Genomic DNA, 23,188 nt, shown 5'->3' on the forward strand with positions numbered 1-23,188 from the left:
AGAATAAAAAAGTCAATTAACAGTTAAATAAGTGTCTCCGACAGTTAAATAACTGCTGGAGACAGTAATTTAGCAACGAATACAGTAATATTAATTAAAAATATTTTTGAAGAAAAAAAAAACAGTCAATTAACAGTTAAATTTCAGTCTCCGACAGTTAAATAGCTGCCGGAGACAGTAATTTAGCAGCCAAGACAGTAAAATTAATTAAAATATTTTTTTTAAGAAAAAACAAAATTATTAAAAAAAAAAAAAAAAAAAAAGTCAACGCCGGAGACCCGGCGGTCAACGGCCGTTGACCGGCCGGAAAAAATTTCGGGAAAACGAAAATTCAAAAAAAAAAAAAAAAAAAAAAAAAAAAAAAAAAAGTTAACGCCGGAGACCGGCGGTCTCCGGCGGTCAACGCCGGAATCTGGCCGGAAAAAAATATTTCAGAAAAAAAATTTATTTTCTAAAAAAAAAAAGTTTTGGGGGTTAATGTGATATATTTGTTTAAATCCGGGGTCAATGTGTAATATTTAAGAAGTTAGAGCATAATGGGTGGAACTGATAAGAATTAGGGTTAAAATTGGGGTCAAAATTGAAATTAGGGTTAAAATTGGTTAATTGATGAAATTGGGCAAAATTGGGGTGTAAATCATGAAATTGGAGTTGAATTGGGTTTCAATGAATTGAGGGTAATTTTGGTATATATAAAGGGATTTTCCTTATTTGCAAATAAGTTTGAATGGGGTGGGTTTATTTGAGAAACAAAAAAGTTGGATGTCCCTTTTTTAATTAAGTGCCCTTGTCATGGGCCTATTTGCCATTACCCCTTTTTAATTTAATGTTCATATATATGGATATTATCTATTTTTATATTCCAAAGCAATAAACTCCCCATTACAAAACCTAAAATATGCCATCCATATAATTTTAGAAACAAATTTTGTTTCAAAAAGAAAAAAAAAAACCACATTTAAGTAACAAATATGCCCTACTTTTCTCACCATTTTGTTTTTCAAATGCAAGCCACATTTACGTAGATGTGTAGATGTCGAGACCACTACTTAACACATGCAATATTCCAGGCGTTAGTTAAAATCCCCATTTGGTGTTTTCTAATCTTTTTCAATATGGTAAAAAAATTTATGTGCATGGCATGACATGATTTACTTACCATTATTACTGTTGTCATTTGTGAAATTTAAATTTACATTTCTTATCGTCTTGCCTATTTATTTTAAAATTTTAAATGTCAGTTATTGTAATTGCATGATTGTGTTGTAACATAAATTTTTGTATTAAAAAAATATTGTAGGTTAAATCATTTGATTTTATACATTTTATAAGACCATGATGAAAGAATATGTCTTTTCTTTTTTCCTAATTTATTATTATATATTAGTATTATCTTTGTAAAAAAATATACATATTTGAATTTAGTATGTTGCGGCAATTGACACTGGTTTTTTTTTTTTCCTGCGATGTGTACAATAGTAATCTACAAATTTTTTTACCATATTGAAAATGAATTTCATGCTAATTTTTGAACTTTTCTTTTCTATTCATTAGATGCCGGTGACAATAACTTTTATGATTTATTTGATAGTTCTAATTATGTACTAATTAAAAAAAAAAAAAAAAAAACTTCCCCATGATAATATTAATAAATCGAATAATAAAAGTTAAGTATAATCAATTGATAACAAATAAAAAAACCTATTTTATATATTTTTCAAAACATAACAATATAATGTTATTCTAAATCTTTGGTATTAAATTCGTTTGTTCGGTTTATTTAATACCAAAGATTAAGAATATCAATTGGTATGTTTAAAATGTATAATGATCGTATGTACTATATACTATATTCCACTGTAACACCGAAATATATTATTAGGTACATATTTAGAGCAACTCCACCCAAAAAATATCAAAAAAAAGTTTGCAAATATTTATTTGATATTTAATATTTTATTTTGATAGTTATCTTTCGGGGGACTTTACACGAAATCTTTATTCTTCTTAAATAACACATTCACAATTTTTAAATCAATCAAAGATGATATGATGGAATCTTGGAATATTAAAGATTCCTTTATATTGGTGATTTGATATTTAATTTGAAATAATAATTAATAAATAGTTTGCATAATCCGTTTTATAGTTTGGATCATATTATTATATATTAAAACGGATTATGCAAACTATTTATTAATTATTATTTCAAATTAAATATCAAATCACCAATATAAAGGAATCTTTAATATTCCAAGATTCCATCATATCATCTTTGATTGATTTTTTGTAATTTATCCAAGATTATTGTTTTTTCTATGTCTTAATATTATGAATAGGATTAGGAATAGGATAAGGATTTGGATATTATTACGATTACAATTATAATTAGCATTAGAATATCCAGATTAGCATTGACATAAAAATTAATATTACCATTAGTACATGTAAATTAGCATTAACACTAACAATATTAACATATTAGTATTAATATTAGAATTAATATTTGTATTATAATTAGTATTAATATTAGTATTAGTATTAGTATTAGTATTAGTATTAGTATTAGTATTAATATTACTATTAGTATTAATATTAATATTAATATTAATATTAATATTATCAGTATCATTATCATTATCATTATCATTGTCATTATCATTATCATTATCATTATCATTATCATTATCATTATCATTATTATTATCAGTATTAGTATCAGTATCAGTATCAGTATCTCTATCGGTATTGGTATCAGTTTTAACATCAGTATCAGTACCAGTATCAGTATAAGTATCAGTATCAGTATTACTATCAATATCACTATCAGTATTAGTATCACTATCAGTATTTTTATTAGTATTATTATCAATATCAGTATTAGTATGAGTATCGTTATTAGTATCAGTATCAGTTCCGGTATCAATATTAGTTTCAATATCAGTATGAGTATTGGTATCACTATCAGTATTAGTATAAGTACCACTATCTCTATCAGTATTATTATTAGTATTAGTATCCCTATTAGTATTGGTATTCATATTACTATTTGTATAAGTATTAATATTATTTTTAGTATTAGTATTAGTTATAGTATTAGTATTAGTATTAGTATTAATATTAGCATTAATATTAGTATTCGTATTCGTATTAGTATTAGTATTAATATCGGTATAATTATTAGTACGAGTATCAGTGATGAATATCAGTATCAATATTAATATTATTATAATTAGTAATACTATTAGTATTAGTATTAGCATTAATATTAGTATCATTATTAACATTAGTATTGGCATGGTATTAGTATTAGTATTAATATTAATATTAATATTATCATTAGTATTTGTAGGATTACGATTAGTAAAAGTATTAGTATTAGTATATCATTAGTAAATTAGTATTAGTATTTGTATCAATATTAGTATTATTATTAGTATGAGTATCGATATTAATTAGTATCAGTATTAGTATCGATATTAGTATCAATATTGGTATCAATATTGGTATCCGTATTTGTATCGGTATTGGTATCAGCATTGGTATCAATAATGGCGCATACGTCTTGTCCCTTTTGCAATATTTATAAGTTGTACTGTTGTTTGAGTAATGTTCATCACTAATTGAATGTTGTTGGTGATAAACTTACAGATTATTTGAATATCTATTGTGTTACTTCTCTGCTACCGTGTTTGTTGTTAAGTTAGTTATTTTGCAGAAGATTGACATGGTGTTGTAAATTGGATTCCACGAAATACAATTATACCAAATGTTTTAAATGATTTCACATAATCTTTATATCGTGTTTTGTGCCTATCGCGTTTTATTCTTTGTAATATTTAATTGAATTTTATATGTTACAACTCTGAATTAAGAGATAAAGTTTATGTTTTTTTTATTTCCTTCCATTTTGTGTTACTTGAATTCGTGTTGTTAATGGTAAATAGTACTTAACTACTTTGTGGTTTCACCTTTGTGCACTTCACCCCCTCTGGTATCAATTTAGGCAATTAAATACCCTGTGGTTATCCATTTGTAGCAGCCATCCAATTAACTAACGGAAAATATTAAATACCTGAAGTACCCTTTTATTTTTCTACAATTTGTAGGTCAAAAGCATGACTAACTTCTTATATTTTCCTTTTATGGAAAAATGTAAATTCACTATGATTTAATTATAAATAACCCGAATCCATAGGGCTAAACTACAAATTTTCAGACTTTCTTGAAAACCCGAATCCTAATCATCATCTTCTCCGTTCAGGCGTTCACAATCACTTCCCTTCTTCTCCGTTCACATCCTCCACTACCTCTTTCCTTCCACTGTCTTATCTCCACAACAATCCTCCATTCGCTTCTTCTCCTTTCAATTGCTAACGTCGTCGGATGTTAATCACCATTTTCTTTCTCCATTTTCCAAACTTGAACCTGCAAACTGGGATTCGGCTTTGGAGAGTTGAATTGTAGAGGATAAGGAGAAATTCATCCCTCAAATGAGATTTGCGGAGGTTGGTGTGCGACGGATTTTCTGAAGGAAAGAAGAAAGATTGAGGGAGTGTATGTACGTGTTGGCGTCGCCGGGGGATAAGGTGAAAGGTTGGGGGTATGTGTGCGTGCGGCGAATCTTCTAAAGAAAGAAAAGGTTTTAATTAAGTTTTAAAAAGTTTCCATTTAACCATTTAGTTTCAACATTGTTTTCAATTTTGTCCCTTAATTTAAAAAATTATCTGTTTAGGGATTGGGCGAGTGAAATGCACTCAATTTGGGAGAGTGAGATGCACTCTCTTTTAGTTTTAACCGATTCTTAAACGGCCGCTACACCTTGATAACCACAAGGGGGTAAAATACTTAAATTGATACTAGATGATGTGAAATGCAAAACTGGGAAACCACAGGGGGTTGGTTAAGTGCTATTTACCAAATTTTAAAAACAATTATATATTTTTTTACATTTATAAACATGAATTTGAAGATATACTACTATATGGCATGGAATCCTTTAGTATAGTATTGGTATTGGTATATGTATTGGCATTGGTATTGATATTGGTATTGGTATTGGTATTGGTATTGGTATTGATATTGGTATTAATGTTAGTATTCGTATAGGTGTTAGTATTAGTGTTTGTTAGTGTTAGTGTTAGTGTTAGTGTTAGTGTTGGTGTTAGTGTTAGCATTAGTGTTAGTGTTAGCATTAGTGTCCGCGTTTCGTGTTCGCGTTCGCGTCGGCGTTGGCTTTGGCGTTGGCGTTGACATTGACATTGGCATTAACACTAGCATCATTAATATTAGTACCAGTATTAGTATTAGTATTAGTATTAGTATTAGTGTTAGTATTAATGTTAATATTAATATTAGTATTAATATTAGTCTTAGTATTATAGTTTTAGACTTAGTGTTGCTATTAGTGTTATATTAGTATTAGTATTAGGGTTACATTAGCATTAGGATTATGATTACGATTAGTGTTAGTGTTAGCGATTGTGCAAGAGTTGTAATTTTTGTTTAAGTAGTGGCATCACTGTTTCGACGTGGTTAATGATAAACCTACATGCTATTTTGCTTGAATTATCTGCTATCAAGTTCATTACTAAAGTTAGTTAGTACTCCACATAAGATTCACGTGTCGATTGCATTACAGGAAATATTTGTGTCATTTGATATAAATGATGTTATTAGTTCTAGGTTTTGTGGGTTGCATATTTATCTATGTAATATTTAATTGCGCTTCATATCTTACAACTTTACATCATGATCAAGAGATAAATTATCTTCATTTAATTTCATTTGTAATTAATCTCCGTGCATCGCACGGGTGAGTTACTAGTATATATATAAAAAATCGATAATAAATCATTAAAATTCTCTTAGACCAAAAAACTCATAAAAAATTTCTCAGACCTTAAAACTGCTGCATTTGTTGCTTATGTCATCATATTTTTTGGGTAATTAAGTTCATCTCTGAGATAGGGTCAAATTAAAAAAAACTCATTCATGTTTAGGTAATTACAATCACTCATCAATTATGAATCTTCTTACACGTCCACTTTTATAATGTCAAATTCAACAAAACCTTGTAGATTCCGTGAAAAGTTCTCTAGTTTGTACTCGTTTTGTGCAAAAATGCAGTTTCTTTATGCACTACAATTTCTCAAATGACAAGCCAAGTGACACATTTTATGATTATCTTGTTTCCAAATGTGGAGCTCGAATGGTGTAAAACAGGTTAACTGATAAATATTCCACACAATCTAGAAGATTTCATTAAAGGCTGTGGCTATATGCAAGACTAATTCCACTTGTGCAAGACCAAATTAAAATTTTCAATGTATAAATACTATAATACCCTTATTTATTAAAAAAATAAAAAAATTCAAATATGAAAGACCAAAAATTCAAAAACACAAAAAACCCTATCACAAGACCACAAAACCACAAGACCAACTATCATCTTCTCCATCTTCCAAAACTCACAAGACCTTTCTCCTTCCTCCTCCATTAACCCACAAAACCTAGAAATTCAAAATCATCAAAACTCAACAAATCTTACAAAGATGGCAAGTATGGAGTCATAAGACATCAAAATAGAAGATTCTACGATGGAAGAACCCAAGAATGTATGCATTTATGGGTTTTTTTTAGCTAGAATATCGATTTTCCAAAAAAAATCCCGCGGAAACGAATTCGACATGTACAGGTCGAATTTTACAGGTAAAAATCGACATTTAGATGTCGAATTTGAGGTATAAAATTCGACATTTAGATGTCGATTTTGAGGTATAAAATTCGACATTTGAATTTGTGCTACAAATTCGACATGTCAATGTCGATTTTTACTTATGAAATTCGACGCTTAAGTGTCGATTTGTAGCATAGTTTTTCGACACCTTGGTGTCGATTTTTGTTTTTTTCTCATTATTTGTATTTGGCCTTCCATGAGAAAAAAAAGCCAATTTAATTTATGGGCATACTTGTCATTCCATCTTAATAAAATAGAATCTTTTGAAATCTTTCTTTAATTTGGTCTTGCACAAGTGGAATGAGTATTGCATATAGCTGCAGCCTTCATTAAATTTGGCACCATAAGAGTGGACGTGTAAGAAGATTTATAATTAAGGGGTAGTTGTAACTATCCAAATCTGAGTTGGTTTTACATAATTTGACATTACCTCAGGAGGTATATGAAGGAGATAAGGGGAAGGATTCGAATAAAAATTACTTAACTTATGATCATAGGTTACATTACTTATTTAAAAAAAAGAATAAATATTTGCATACACTAAAAAAATAGGGAGGGAGGGGAAGGTGAAAGGGTTACAATAACCTAAATTCCTTTCCCTTCATTTGCATGTTTTCATTCAAAAAAGAAATTACAGTCATCTGTACAAAGTCGATTAACAAAAAAATCGAGCACGGTAAATTTCTCAATATGTCAGAAAAGTTAACAACCAGTTTGTTGAATCAATACATGGTTTTTTTTCTTCGTTTTTTTATTAATTTATTTACTTAGCTCGATTGAAAGCTTTGAACAGGAGCAGATAGCTTGAGCTCATGAGCAGCTTGAAACGAATCCGCCGCTTGCTCTAACAATCCTTCGATCTTATAAATCTTCCCTAAATTAAACCAAGCGTCGTGATTCGTCGGCTCCAAACGAACCGCGTTCATCAAAAAGCTCTTTGCAATTGGAATCGACTTTTTATTCCCCATCTTCATTAATGTCTCCGCGGTCGAAATTATACTCGGCACGTAATCGGAATCTATCGATAAAGAAACCGAGAAGGCGACTATTGCTTCTTTATATTGCTCTTGGGCTTCAAATAGTCTTCCTGCAAATCATTTCAACAAATTCAGTTTTTGCAAACCGATATATTATTATCAAATGATACGGATCAGATCGGAATTAGCACTTTTAGAAATATCCTAATTTTTTTTTTTATTTCGAAGTGAAAAACTACTTCCAATTCTGTTCCAACAAAAATCGGAAATCAAAATTTCGGAAATTAATGAAAAAACTTGTTGCAAAATAGAAAATTTCGGAATTTTTTTATTGACCTAAAATATAAAATACATAATTATAATCTTATAAAAGAGTAGTTTATGGAAAAGGTCGGAATTTATGGAAGGATTTTTAGAAATTAAAATCGGATCGGAAATTAGAAATCAGAATCTCAATTAAATTCCAATTACAATCCCAAAAAAAAAAATCGGTGAAAACAACTAGCAAAAATCCGAAAAAAAAAAAAATCGAATCAGAATCGGACGAATCGGAAATTTTTCTCCGCCACTACTATACATAGTACAACTCAATTATTATTTGCAAAAATACGAGGATGGAAAAAAGGGCTTTATCAAACCTGTTGTGTGCCAACTTCGAGGCGAGTAAAATTGAATCGACCTTGCTTTTTTAATGCAAATATCCGAATCGACCCATAACTCGTGCTCCGAATAAAGTCCGGCCAAATCTAACCATGCTTCTAACTCCAATCTTCTCTCACCTACTATTACCTGCCGATTCGAAGATAACAAAAAATTCAACAATTAGAAACGAAAAAATAAATAATAAATAAAAAGTGACTTGACGAAAAAGTATTATTACACACCTCATTGCTGTTTCCCTGAACTAGTGACAGCAAAATCCTATAAGTTTCGATGGCTCGCTTCGGTTGCTCTTGAGCAATTTGAACGATAGCTTTCAACCTCAAAAGCTCGAGCTGGTCGATATTTCCCGTTTCATCCAATGCAACATCAATTATAGCTTCGGCATCTTTCAATCTCTGCTCCGCCGAAGCAACGAGAGCCAATAATTTCCAACCCTTGACCGAACTCCCACCGCTCGTTTTCGAGTACGCCATTGCTCGGTCAAACGCCAAAGTCAAATTCCTCTGCACAGCATTTTCCATCCCTAAACAAAAAATAATCTCCGGGTCCTTACAAGTACGGTTCAACGAGTCAATCGACTCTCTATGTAAACGAACTCTCTCGAAATCCGAAACCGAAATTCTCGCCAAGTTACCGTAGCACAATCCAAGAAACTTATGGGCTTGGCTAAGCGTATGGTGCTCGTTTTTGCCCGACGAAGCATTAATTACTCCACGCGCGAAATTTATCCCTTCTTTAGATTCGTTTGGATCTCGAGAGCATAATTTTGCTCCGAGCAAGAACGACGGCAAATGGGTTTTTTTATTATTTTCCGAAAATCCCGACACTTTCTTTAGAAGGTTGAGCGCCGTCCGATCGTCACCCGCAGCACTATAACAAAGCGCAAGAAAGTACCATCTCTCGACTCGATTATACACACCCGGACGAACTTGCTCCACGTGATTCGCCAAGTACTCAAACTGCCCGGAAATTGAGAGCGCGAAAGTCAAATGATCCATAACTTGTGGGTCCCACGGAATTTCGCCATGCAGAATCTTGTGCATGAGTACGAATAATAGGAGGATGGATTCTTCGATGCCGATGCCGGAGTAGAGGAGTGTGGAGGCTAAGTCCTTTTGAAGTTTGGCGAGCCTTTGCGGGTGCAAGTTCCAAGGTTTGACGAGGGCTCGTCGGTAGGCTGTGATGGATTCGTCTAGGTAACCCGCGTGTAACCATAGCGTGGGGAGAAGTTCAAGTGCCGTGTGGAATGTTTCGAGCAGTTTGGTGTCTTGGTTGATGTTTTGGTGCGTGCCGTTTGGCAGAGCTGATTCGACTGTGTCCAGTATTAGCTTGCACTCTTTCGCAGATTCTGTGGCAATTTCAAGAAAGAGAATATACATAATCAGAAACAACGTTTAGCGAAATTCCCCCTGAATTCGATTTTATTAGAAAACGACCCCCAAAAAAAAACACCGTTTAGGGGGTTGTGTGCTAAAAAAATGCACCATAGGGGTATTTTGGTAATATTTCTAACACCATAATTTTTTCAGCAATTCAGTATAATGCAAGGGTACTTACAGAAACACTCTGATTTCTTTTATTAGCGTAAAACCCGCATGACCGAATGTCGAAGGCAAACATAACGATACGATCTCATGGGAATCTCAATATTTGATACGAAAAAAAAAATGTAAGTTGTATTGAATGATAAATTTCGAATTCAAAAACTCGAGAATCGTCTTCCAATAAGAAGGATCATTATCTACCTTATTAAATAACTAGAGTTATGTTCCAACGCATGAAAGTAAATATCGTACATAAATTAAGAATCGTAACGCGTGATCGGACCCGTTGGAGCTCATTGTTTACGTTAAAATAAAATAACAGACAAATTTGTTTAGCAATTAAAAATAAACACGAGAGCGAAGTTAAAATAGATGCTACATTGCACGAAAACACTAATATGCTCATAAAAAGAAAATGGAATCGAGGGGAATATACCTTTAATTCGACCAAGCGCGGCTAAAGATTTGGATTTAAGCAGAATTGCTTCAAGAAGTAGGCTGACTGAATGAAGTGACATTGAAGCAGAGAGTTTTACATTTCTGCCCCTGGACCGTGATTTACGGGGGCGAGTTCCTTCGGCAATGGCTTTCGACATTCTCGGAGACAACAGTTTGATGTCAATCCCTTGAAAAACTTGAAGGGCAGCATCGTAATTACCCTTTTGGTACTCAAGCCTCCCCAACAATGCTCTTGCTTCCTAAACAAATATATTGACTAGAAATTAGAAATTATATAAACTAGAGAGAGAGAGAGAGAGAGAGAGAGAGAGAGAAAGAGTAGAGAGAGAGTAGAGAGAGAGAGACCTCATAGTTTAAAGAAAGGGCCTCCTTCAAGGTGGACTCGGCTTCATCAACTTGAGCATCTTCGAGCTTGGATTCCCAATCAATGGTGGAAGAAAGGCCACTTACTGAGAAATCCCTCGTCGCCAGTGATTCCGCCGGAGAATGTGGCGGCGCCGCCGCCTCTTCAGTTTTGAACTGCTCTCCGGAACAAGCACACAACATTTTTTTCCCCCAAAAAAATAATAAGGAATCACCTTTCACTTATTTCTTACAAGAAAACCATAAACAGCATAATTTTGAATTCTTTAACGTAGTACAAATTTAAAACCAAGATTCAAAGAACCCATAAATGAAAACAAAACTATAACTAAAATTTGAAAAAAAAGAAGACGATAAAAGTGAAACAGTGGAATCAGAAAACAGAAAACAGAAAGAGATTTCAGCTTTGGGGTTATCAAAAAAAAAAAAAAAAAGCTTTTACATATTGACTTTGATTAGACAATGGCTACGGTTGTGAGTTGTGATCGTTGATGTTTTTTTGTTTTTTGGAGATCTGAGTTTTGAATTTAATGGGTCGTTTTAAATGAATTTCCATTATTGCAAAAGAAAATAAAAAAAATGTTTTTGTTTGGTAGTCAATTGTTTGGTCTTTGATGTGTGTGTTGTGTTTTCAGAATACGCAGCTGTCTCGAGATATACAGAGAGATTCTCTCTGTTTTTTTTCTGCTATGTTCTTTTCGGGTTTGAGGTTTTTTTCTTTTTTTTTTTTAATAGATAATGTGTAAAAATTATTTGAACAAAAAATAATGTTATTCAAGTATCATTTTGAAGTATTTAATGCAAGACTTACTCCCCTTGTTGATAAATTCAATAATAAAATTTTAACTTTAATGGCATGCCATTTTTTCTTCTGACAAAAGTATACACTAACAATGAAGGGAAAGTAAAAATAAAATTGAAATTAAAATAAAATTTAGATTTGTTTTCTTCATAAGTTACAATTTTGAAATGATGAATGACATGTTCACCATTTATTTAATAATCATGAGAATAAAAAATACAATGTGATACGATATATTATTTAATATATGGTTTAAATATTAGTTAGTTAGTATTTTATTATTAATTAATTAGATTAGTATATTTATGATATATATATATATATATGCCGTGAGTTTAATATTTAGGATATATATTAAGTATTTTATTAGTCTAGGTAATTATCTTTTCTAGTTAGATTAGGATTCTAGGGTTTTATTATCTTTAAATAGTCGTCTTGTGCTAGGGTTTTATTATGAAGAGAAATAATAAAGAAGAGTTTTCTTACGTTCAGTAAAGAAATCTTATGATACACAAGAGATCGCATCAATTGGTATCAGAGCGAAGTTGCGATTAACACCAACGCTTCGTTAGCAAGGCAGAGATTATATCAAAGCTACGCTGGAGCAAAGTTGAGATTACATCAACACTTTGTGAAATTATGACGTCCGAGAGAAGACGGTTGGAGCGATTGGAAAAATCCGTCGAGAAGTTACGGATTGGTATCCAAAAATTGCTCGAACAAAGTCAAGGACGGCGTCAACGCCAACATAAAAGCCGAAAGGACCGCCGCCCATCACCGCCACTGCCACCACCACCGTCACCGCTGCCGAGCCTATCGCCGGAGGAAGAGGAAGAGGACGACGATGATTTTTTTGAAGAGCCACCTCCACCACCGCCATCTCCACCACCACCGCCGCCGCTGCCGAATCTACCGCTAGAGGGAGATGAAGACGACGATGATCAAATTTTCGTTAGTGCTGCAAAAGAAGAATTATCGGATTCAACTGAGATAATTTGGGACGAAGACGAGAAACTAACGAAGAAGGAGAAAGAAGAATCACTATGGATATTAGAAGAATTCCATGATGTTGAAAGCAAAAAATACGAACAAGAATTGGTGATTGTAAATGAACCGGAATCTGAAAAGGTGATTGAAGAGGCTTGTTTATCAGGAAAAATATTGAGAATTTTTCCAAAAGCCTTTAAGAGTTCGTTCGATCAACATAAACAATGTAGTAAAGATCTTGATCGTTCGTCATGTTTTTCGGATTCACTCGGAAAGCAATTCGATGGCGTCAAGCATAGATGGAAACACAGAAAAGAGAGACGATTATTGGGCAGAACCTTGAGGACAAGGTTCATTTCAAGAGCGGTGGTTTGATACGATATATTATTTAATATATGGTTTAAATATTAGTTAGTTAGTATTTTATTATTAATTAATTAGATTAGTATATTTATGATATATATATATATATATATATATATATGCCGTGAGTTTAATATTTAGGATATATATTAAGTATTTTATTAGTCTAGGTAATTATCTTTTCTAGTTAGATTAGGATTCTAGGGTTTTATTATCTTTAAATAGTCGTCTTGTGCTAGGGTTTTATTATGAAGAGAAATAATAAAGAAGAGTTTTCTTACGTTCAGTAAAGAAATCTTATGATACACAAGAGATCGCATCACAATGCCATTAAAATTAAAAACTTTATTGTTAAATTTATTAACAGGTGGAATAAGTGTTACATTTGCTACTTCTAAGGAATAAATGTTAGAGTCATTTATACTTTAAGGGTGCTAAATGCATTTAACGATAATGTTTTAAGATAGAAACAAACTGCAATTATTAATTGAATTTGCACGTGAAAGATAAGTTTGATCTGGATTACACCCTGTAACACGACATGTCTTGTTGTGCAAGATGAATTTTATGGAAAGAGTGTAAAGCATTATGTCATTAACGAAGTTTGATAATTATCGAAAAAAATAAAATTGTTATGAATTCTATAATACTGTGCCTAACATTAAGGACCATTATTCACTATTGTTAAGGAGTTGTAACTCATGTCCTTTGAGTGGTATTTTTTATACCAAAAGGCGAAATTTTTTGGCCTCACATCCTTTGGCCCGATAAGAGAATAATATACTTATGTCTTTCTATATTGCCATCTCAATTTTTTTTTGTTTTGTTCTCTCTTTATTAGTTTATCAACACGTTATCAGTATGATTGTTCTATTCTAGTTTTCGAGTAATGATAATCCAAAGAGGATAACATCTCAGTTCTATATGAAGAACAAGGAGTTGATTTTAAATATTTTATTCTTGTTTTGAGTTAACGAAAAATTAACAATTCTATTTTTGTTGTAGGCGAATTTTTGCACAATTCACGAGGTCAAACTTTGAGTTCGATTCGGACCTGATTATGTCCTGATTTTGAGAAAGTGTAAAACACAAAAGTTGTAGGAATTTTTGTTGTCTATTTGTAACATCTTGAATCTCTGAAATCGGATCTCAAATGAGAGAGATACAATCAAAATACTCAGCTCCGTCAGAGCTATCTCTTATGCGATTTCTTTTAGATGAACACGATGTTCTAAAAACAAAAGGGACGATTATAGTCATAGAGCGGATTTTGCAATATCCATCCCCACCCTCTGAAAATCTACATCCCTGTAAATATCCCCGAATTTTATGAGTTGGTATCCCCATATCTGCCCCGTAAAATCCCACGGGTAACCGCCTCGTAAAATCTTTGAATAATTTTTAAATAAAAATACAATCTATTTACTTATAATTTCAAGACTTGGTTCAATAACATACCAACAAAGTGCAAATTTAACTTCAAATCACAAAACTCAATAAATTATTTAGGGTCAGTAATATTTAATTATTTTATTATTTATACTTTTAATATAATAAATAATAAATATATATACATAATATCATACAAGGCTGGGCTATGGGTGGGGTACCTACAAACCCTTCCCCATCCCCATACGGCCATACCCGATAAAAAAAAAAAAAAAAAAATCTCCATCCTCGCCCTTTATTTTTCCAAAGGGGGTAATACGTGATAATTTCAAAGTAGGGGGCATGGATCCATCGAGGCGGGTGAGACTACCATCCATAAGTACAATTTTAATTTATACTTACACAATCTAGGAAAGGAATTTCCTAATATAAGGTTTGTTAATCATAAATCAAAACATAAGATAATCAAATATTAATAGGGTAAATTATAACCACTCCCTGAGGTATGGTCAAATTACGAAAACCCCTTTCTGTTTGGGTAATTACAACCACCCTCCTTAACTATAAATCTTCTTACACGTCCACCCCTGCGGTTTCAAATTTAGTGGAATCTTCGAGATTATATAGAATATCATCAATTTTTTACCCCTTTTATCTCATTCGAACTCTATTTTGAAGCAAGATGATCATAATATGTGTTTTTTTGCTTGTATATCAGATTGTGGTGCATCAAAAACTATAATTTTACACAAAACGAGTACAAACTAGAGCACATTCCACGAAATCAAGATAATTACGTTGAATTTGACACCATAAGGGTGGAGGTGTAAGAAAACATTATAGTTAAGGAATAGATGTAATTATCCAAACAAGGGAGAGTTTTTTGTAAATTGACATAACTCAAGGGTGGTTGTAATTTACCTATTATTAATATTACATTATTATAGACGGTGTAGGCCTATCAAATTCAACCAAATCATATCCTAGCATCTTCCATGGTTTAAATAATCATTTCACCTACTTTTATGCTTTTGTATTAAAAAATTGAGTTGATTTCACATTGTTAGGGCATCTCCAACGCCACGATGTATACCTATAATTTACATTTTTTGCACAATTTGAACCCAAAATCACATCTCAAACAGTGAAATGAAAAAAGGCGAAATTTAATCAATTTTAACTTTGCGTGTTCGAAATTGAGAAACCAAAATTACAATTTAACAAATTGTGTAAAAATAATGAATAATAAAAGTTCCACAATCCATACCTTTGAACCCCCAAATATGCAGTAATTCAACTCTAACTGTCAATATCAACTACCAATTTAATTTATCAACCGCCGCACCACTGTAAACAAATTACCATCAATCAACTCCATCAATTGTGGTATTTGGTTTCATCAAAAATCATCCTCAACTGAATTTAAAAAAAAAAAAAAAAAAAACCCACACTGTATCTATAAGAATTTAAAGAGGTAAATAAATTACATATAATTTAACCCCATCATGGAAGATGGTAAAACTAGTTCTCTACCACCACTCTTCTATTGCGAACAATAAGTTCACCGTCGATCTCCAAATAATGAAGAATATGGCTGGTGGATGAGAGTCTCTATATTTTTTCCTTTTTTTTTTTTTCCTTAACCCTGTCCTTTTTGCCTGTCTGCTTCTGGTTTTCTGCATCTTTTTGCTTGAGAATTTACAGAAAAATAATGAGAAAATGAGAAAACGCTTGAAGTACTATATGATATACATCAAGAAATATTCTAATTTAGTTTTTTATTAAGAAATATTCAAATATTATTTTTCATTAATAATATTGTTATTTTAAATAATTTTTTAAATGGTCACTAAAATATCTTCGTTTGAATATGTGTGTTGAAATGTAGTTGTTAAAATTAATTCAAAACTAAAATCTTGTAAAATAATAAGTTATGACAATTGTGTAAAATATAAACAATGTTGTTGGAGACTAGAGTGTGATGTTAAACGTGGTGTTACATGACACTGTTCATGATACGAACCCCGTAGAACTTGTTACGAGACCCTAATACCTTATGCGGAAGCAAGATCGAAAACATCCAAAAACAAAGAATCAAAGGGGTGGGACCGCGACCCGTTGCCTATAAAGAGGCAAGAACCTTGGTATGTGAAGACGCCACAATCGATTGTGAAAGATCGATTGATAAGTCGGGGTGAACAAACGGAATCCACCGATATGTTCGAAGAGTTCTTAAAGAACCAAAGAGAATATTCTCAATTAAATCATCAAAATTCGTCCTATCAAATAAGCCAAATTGGCAACCTATTTATAAGGTCTAAAAAGACTCATTTTTCACAAGGAAAAGGACTCCTACCTAAACTATAATAAGATAACTTGTAAATAAGAAAATCCTAACCATAAAAGACTCTAAAATAATAAAAACATAATCAATACTAAATTAAAAACGTGCATAAATAAATTAGATAACTTGATCTTCAAGTCGGCTTCTTGATCACCCTTCTTAACTCGCGACATTGGGTTGTGCACGTGCATGCAAGTAAAGCTCAATTTCGACACTGTTCCACTTCGAATATCTCTTCGCTCAAAACATGAAAGTTGTAGATCTTTCAGTTATCTTTCCGAATCATTTTGAATCAGCTTAAATGGACTTCAGATGCGAGAGTTATAACTCGAATGGTAAACTCTGCCAGAATAGGCGAGAATCTCGGATGCATGGAATTTGACTTGTCCAACGAATTCTTCTCTTTCTTTTCTTCCAATTCCAAACCATCAACTCTTCAAAGGTCTGATTCAAGCCTTTATTATTCAATCCCAACACGAACGGCTCCATTAATCTCACTCGTTTTCTCTTCTTCCAATTCTTTGTCTTGGAGCTTGTGCGGATCGTATCAGTTCATCTCTTAAATTATAGATATAGACAACCAATTTATAAACAATTGTTGGAGATGGCCTTAGTACTCTATTTTACAATTTTCACCATCTATTTTGTTTGTTTTTTTAGAGAGAAAGAAGATAATCAAATATTAATATGGGGATTTTATGAATAAGTCTCTAACCAACCATCTTTGTTATTCTAGGTTCAGGGGTTATATTTGTTTAGCCGATAATCTCATCCCTTTAATATGTATTATAAATAAGGCAAAATTAAGGTATATGACAAAATTACCCTCAAACCTTTAAACCCAATTCCTAATTGTAACCTTAATCTAACTTCAATTTAATCAATTTTGACCACAAAAATCCAATTTTGAATTTTTCTTTTTTTAAACTTTTTTTTTCCTGAATTTATTTTTTGCCGCCGGATTCCGCCATTGAATTTTTTTATTTTTTATTTTTGTCTTCTTTTTTTGCCGGTCGCCGGCGTTGACCTTTAATTTTTTTTTTCCTAAAAAAATTATCCTTTTTTCTTACGTCCGTCGTTGAATATTGATCGTAATTGTACTGTCATTAACAGTACTTATACCGTCGCTGACAGTAATTATACTGTCATTGACAGTACATTAATGTAATTGTACTATCGTTGACAGTACTTTTACGTAAGTGTACTGTCGTTGACAGTACAATTGCTCTCAACCACACCAATATTATTATTTTTTTGGCTTTTCTTTTATTTTGTTTGATTTATTGACATATCAACGTAATTATATTACTGTCGTTGGCGGAAAAATTATTGTAAACAAAATAGTATTACTGTCAACCACATCAATGATGTAGTTTTTTTTTTTTTTTTGGCTTTTTTGATTTGTTTGATTTGTCAACGATTAACGTAATAATATTACTGTTTACTATTGTAATATTACTATAAACACAATAATAATAATAATGTGGTTGACGGTAGTATTACTGTCGTTAGTAATATTATTGTGGATGAAGTAATATTACTGTCAACCACATTAATATTAATTATTTTGGCTTTTTATTATATTTGCCTTTGTTGAATGGTCAACATACTAATATTACTCTATTACACAATAATAGTGAATTTTTTTGTGTTAATATTAGTATGCTAGAGAGTAATATGACAATATTATTGTGTAAAAATGTAGTATAATTACTATTACTGTGTTAAACGGTAATATAGTTAATATTACTGTGTTAAACAATAATATAGTTAATATGACTGTCAACCACAACAATATTACCGTTTAAACGGGCAAAAAGATGTTGAAGAAAAAAGAAATTCAAAAAAAAAGTAATAATCAACGCCGCGAGACCACATCCGGTCAGCAGCGGCAGAAAGAAGAAAAAGAGAAAAAAAAATCGAAAAAGTCAACGCTGGAAACCGGCGAAAAAGCAGGAGAAAAAAAAAAGTCAACGACAGTCAATGGTGGCGACGGGCGAAATTGTACTCAAAATTGGGTTTTTGGGTCAAAATTGAATAATTTGTGAAATTTGAGGTTAAATTGAATTAAATGATGAAGTTGAAGTATATTAAAATATGAGGGGGTATTTTAGTCTTTTACACCTCTGGATAATGTATGAATTTTTTTTATAAAATAATTTTTTGTCTGAAGAATCTGAAACCATTTATGAATAAGTATCTCATAATGAACTTATTCATAATGTACCATACCCTATTAATATTGTATTATTTTTGGGCTTAATTCCACTTTGCACACTTGAAATATACCATTTTGGCACTTTGCACCCTCGAAAAATAATAATAGCACTTTGCACCCTCAAAGCACAATAAATCATTCACAATGCACCCTCAATTGAATAATAAAGGCAATTTTATTTTTCATTGGTGTTTTTCTTTTTTGGGTACAAAAAAAAAAATTGTTGTTTTCTTGAACCTCAAACCTAATTTCGAGCGGACAAAGTGCGAAAAAATAAAAATTACACCGGATTATTTAAAAAAACTACATTATCTTTCAAAAGAAAAATAAATAAAAATAATCTTTTATCACTAAATTATTCGACTGTGGATCTTTTATGTCACTGTTTGTAAAATATTAGGTGAAAATATTTGGAAGAAAAAATAATTTTCAGATAACTTGATAACGTAATAGCTGAATGATTTTTTTTCGTAAAATATTTTATTTTGATAAAACAATATATTTTTTAAATATGTTGATGGAATGTATTTTTATTTTTGAACTTTATAGTTTCAAAATGATTGATGAATAAAAAAAATATTTGACATTTGGCATCCTAAAAAAATATCACTACAAATATTAAATATATATTTTTTAGCTTTAAAAAATTATTTGGGGTGCATTATGCATGATTTATTGTATTTCGAGGGTGCAAAGTGCTATTAATTTATTTCGAGGGTGCAAAGTGCCAAAATGGTATATTTCAAGGGTGCAAAGTGGAATTAAGCCTTATTTTTGACAGTGTAACTCTATCAAATTCAATCAATTATAACCGAGCATCTTCCATGGTTTAAAACAATGTTTTTGATCTCCCATTATTTTCATCAAACTTTATACTCATTATAAAATAATTGAATTTTAAATGTTATTTAAGTTATATGTTACAGAATATAAAAATATCATTGAAATGTGAAACACAATTAACTCAAAAAAAATTGTACATATTAGGGGTGAACATTCATGCATTTCTTTTTTTCCAAGACGTGCGCAACAACCCAAAGCGACAAATATTTTGGCACGTCAGGAGTTACAATACTTAATTAGACATCAGTAACTATCCATTCGTTTCTTTTTAAATTATGTTTAAGGCAGATATACATAGATTTAGACATGTTCATGTTTCGGCTCGAGTCGGTTGCCCGGTTGGAATAATCCCAACTCTTAACCAACCCTTTAAACACACTGTTTGTGCAGGTTCTAGTATGTCGGTTAACAATTCCAGCCTGCTGGTTCCACAGTTCACATTTATATTATTAGTTTTATTTAGAAAGAAAATTACATTTTTTTTTAATTACAAATTTGAGCGGGAAACTGATGATTACACGGCTCGACCCGCCTGTTCGTTCAAAATTTGATGGTTGACAATTGATTCTTAATCTCGATCATTGATCTTCTAAGGTCAAACAATCACGACCATTGATTTAAAAAAAAAATAGAAATCCGACAGTAACCAGCATTTGAGTTCAATATATATGGATCCTTAACGGCAGTTAAGAGCATAGTTACGGTTACACGAACGAAACAAGAAAGCTTTTGATAATATCATTGTTATATGGGCATCATACACAATTTGAACGAAAACATCAACTCCGGAACAACCATATTAATATAACTATGGGTATTTGTGTCATTTCGACAATATTCCTTCGAATCAACCAAACCAAACAATATATTGATCTCACCATCTCATTGGCCACATCTTCAACTCCATAAACCAAACATGAATTTGAAAATTATTAAATAGTAGAAACATTGTAATCCAACTTAGTTTATATAACCGTCCAATCCCATCATAGAAACCAAAAGGGCCCTAAAAGAAATAAGTAACGAGACTAAAATATTCATCGAAGGAACAAAACCTGACCAAAATTTTGGCACCGAGTCGTACAAGTTACAAAAAAAAAAAAAAAAAAAAAAAACAAAAGGCAACACTGGATGAATACACGACAAATCGTTTTAAACTCGGGCAAGCAAGCATTACTCTTCCATACGAGTGGCCTCTGCTTTGTCTTGGGAAACCTTGACCTTGAGTTTCGGTATTGTGAGTGAAGGATCTTCTAGAAGAGCAGCAGGTGCTTTGATCATGTGAATACTCTGATCCAGTTCTCTCACTCCCTCTTTCCTCAACTGCTCCTTCTTTCCCTTCATCCTGTTCGTACATTTTCACACACACAAATACATTAATATACATACATATGTTAAATAAATAGATATTCAATTAAAGAATATATACAAAAAGAAAGGATTAAGAAAATCACCTCTCCTTGTGGTGTCTGGCCTCTCGGTCAACTCTGACTTTATCGATCTTCTTAATGGCCTTGAGAGTGTTCTCCGTCACATTCCTGTCGTATCTCTCAGGCCTATTCCTCTTCCTCTCAAACTCGAATGTTGCATCCTTCAAATATTAAAACAGCATTTTGAAGCAAAAACAAGAGGAAAAGATTAGATTGCATCGACTTAGAAGAGAGAGAAAGCATCGAGATAAGGCGACTGTATAGTATTTACCTGAGTCATGTCCTTTCCATGCAACCTTCTGTATGCCTTGGTCCATTTCACTTTACGGGGATTCCTCTTCATCTTGAAGTTTTTGTGGCATTTTGATCGACAAAATCTAAATACCTGCAAATTCAAATTGTGAAATAAGAATCACGCCGATGCAAGTATGAATGAAAATACTAAACGCAGCCATCAAAAAAAAAATTCGAAAAGGTTTAACTGTCACTGGGTTTGTCACCAAGTTTCCATGTATTCTATTATACTGACAACCACCAATTCGAAAAAAACGCAAATCTTACTAGAAAACATCAACATTTGATTGAACAAAAAGCATGACAAAATCTAATTCTGTCATTTCGAAATACGAAGAAACTTCACTAGAAAGCAAGATTCAACTTTATGTAACAGTCTCAAATGAAAAACACACATCATATTTGTTCCTTCACATCATAAAACCAAACCTAATCGGATATTCTTGATCTAACGAGCAACTGTATAACTAAACATGCTCTGTATACAAATTGCAATAAGAAAAAACAGTTTTGTGAAAAAATTACATAAAAAAATAGAAAGGATAATAGTAAAAGGTCTCACCTTTGCATCATTACGAACAAACTGAATCCCGTGTCCCGGATATACAGTAGAAGAACAGAACCAGCACTTCTCCAATCTCATCTTTGCCCTGTACTACACCAAAAATTAATTAATATCCAGTATTATCTAACCAAAGATCATATGCATTTAGTCAAATATATAGATTTCTCAAGAAAGAAACAGGACACCTTTATGTTTAATTATTTAATTATTAAAATAATCGGCACAAAACAAAAGTAACAAAACTAAATGAATGTATTAGGAAGACATGTACCTATAATACCAGTGAACGAAAAGAGGCGTTCGAAACCCTAATTTCTAATTTTCCGGAAATTTTACGCCTTATTACGTAACAAAAATCAAAATAACAATACTCAACATTCATTTAACAAAATGATAATACTTTAGAGTTCGCAACTAACAACTCAAGAAGAAACTGATTAACATCGATGTAGCAGCCCCAAAATAACTAATTCAAATGCGACAAAAAAAAAATAATGTCGATTTCAATCATAAGCAGCTCAATCAATATCAGTAGCAAACCCTAAGAAAAGAAGTTCTTCGTCTGGGCATATGATTACAAGTAAGAAATCGGAGAAATTTGAAATTAAATTCTGAAATCATAAAACCCAACGAAAAAACAGAAATAAAATGGAAAGACGGAAGAATCAGAGGCGAAATCCGGCGAAAGATTACCTGTAGTTAGGCAAGAAAGAGAGGAACTGTTTGGAGATGGCAGGATTAGGGTTGCGTCGGAACTTCTATGAAATCGGCGTCGTTTTGGTGAAGAAACCAAAACGCGCAGAATGGAAGAGAGAGAGAGATGAGGCGGCAGGTGATTCCTAGGGTTGGGTTTTGGGGTTTTTTGTTAATTGTTTTTTCTTTTTCTTTTTTTATTATTTTTTTATTTTTATTTGACGTTTATAGATTTGGCATTTAAAGGGTTTGTAAAATGCAATTAGGTGGATAAAATTAAGGCGTACATTTATTTTACTGAAGTAGCCTGCGTACAATTTATCATTTGTAACATTTATTCCCTCAATATTAAATATTTTATATTTTAAAATTAAAATATAAGAAATATAATAATCTAATAATTATTGGATCATAAAAATTAAAAAGTAATTAAAATTAGATTACTGAAAAATAATATATACTGTGATATGCATAATTGGGCCAACCCAATGGGCCTACAATTTCCTTACATACTG

At 31.8% G+C, this 23,188-nt stretch overlaps 2 protein-coding genes across 3 annotated transcripts; both read right to left on the bottom strand.

Annotated features, from left to right (window-relative positions):
- Positions 1-7,314: 7,314 nt before the first annotated feature.
- Positions 7,315-11,434, bottom strand: NPGR1 (no pollen germination related 1). 2 transcript variants are annotated; one of them, XR_016030303.1, is made up of 5 exons: positions 10,728-11,415; positions 10,360-10,621; positions 8,601-9,727; positions 8,155-8,505; positions 7,315-8,093 (listed from the first exon to the last, which is right to left on the bottom strand). XR_016030303.1 is itself a non-coding variant. In XM_012996270.2 (5 exons), exons 1-5 carry the CDS (start codon positions 10,926-10,928, stop codon positions 7,507-7,509), a joined length of 2,061 nt encoding a protein of 686 aa, XP_012851724.2. In that variant the 5' UTR covers positions 10,929-11,434; the 3' UTR covers positions 7,315-7,506. The 2 variants fall into 2 exon arrangements, 1 of the variants encoding a protein (XP_012851724.2); XM_012996270.2 differs by having other exon boundaries at positions 7,315-7,826; positions 8,355-8,505; positions 10,728-11,434.
- A 9,163-nt stretch (positions 11,435-20,597) lies between these two features.
- LOC105971432 (Ribosomal protein L24e family protein) lies at positions 20,598-22,933 on the bottom strand. Its single transcript, XM_012996286.2, has 5 exons — positions 22,674-22,933; positions 21,978-22,065; positions 21,393-21,506; positions 21,146-21,282; positions 20,598-21,036 (listed from the first exon to the last, which is right to left on the bottom strand). Exons 2-5 carry the CDS (start codon positions 22,056-22,058, stop codon positions 20,865-20,867), a joined length of 504 nt encoding a protein of 167 aa, XP_012851740.1. The 5' UTR covers positions 22,059-22,065; positions 22,674-22,933; the 3' UTR covers positions 20,598-20,864.
- Positions 22,934-23,188: the final 255 nt, after the last annotated feature.

The sequence above is a fragment of the Erythranthe guttata genome, chromosome 3, assembly GCF_056151865.1.
Source record: "Erythranthe guttata isolate IM_541 chromosome 3, IM_541, whole genome shotgun sequence".
Classification (NCBI taxonomy): Eukaryota; Viridiplantae; Streptophyta; class Magnoliopsida; order Lamiales; family Phrymaceae; genus Erythranthe; species Erythranthe guttata.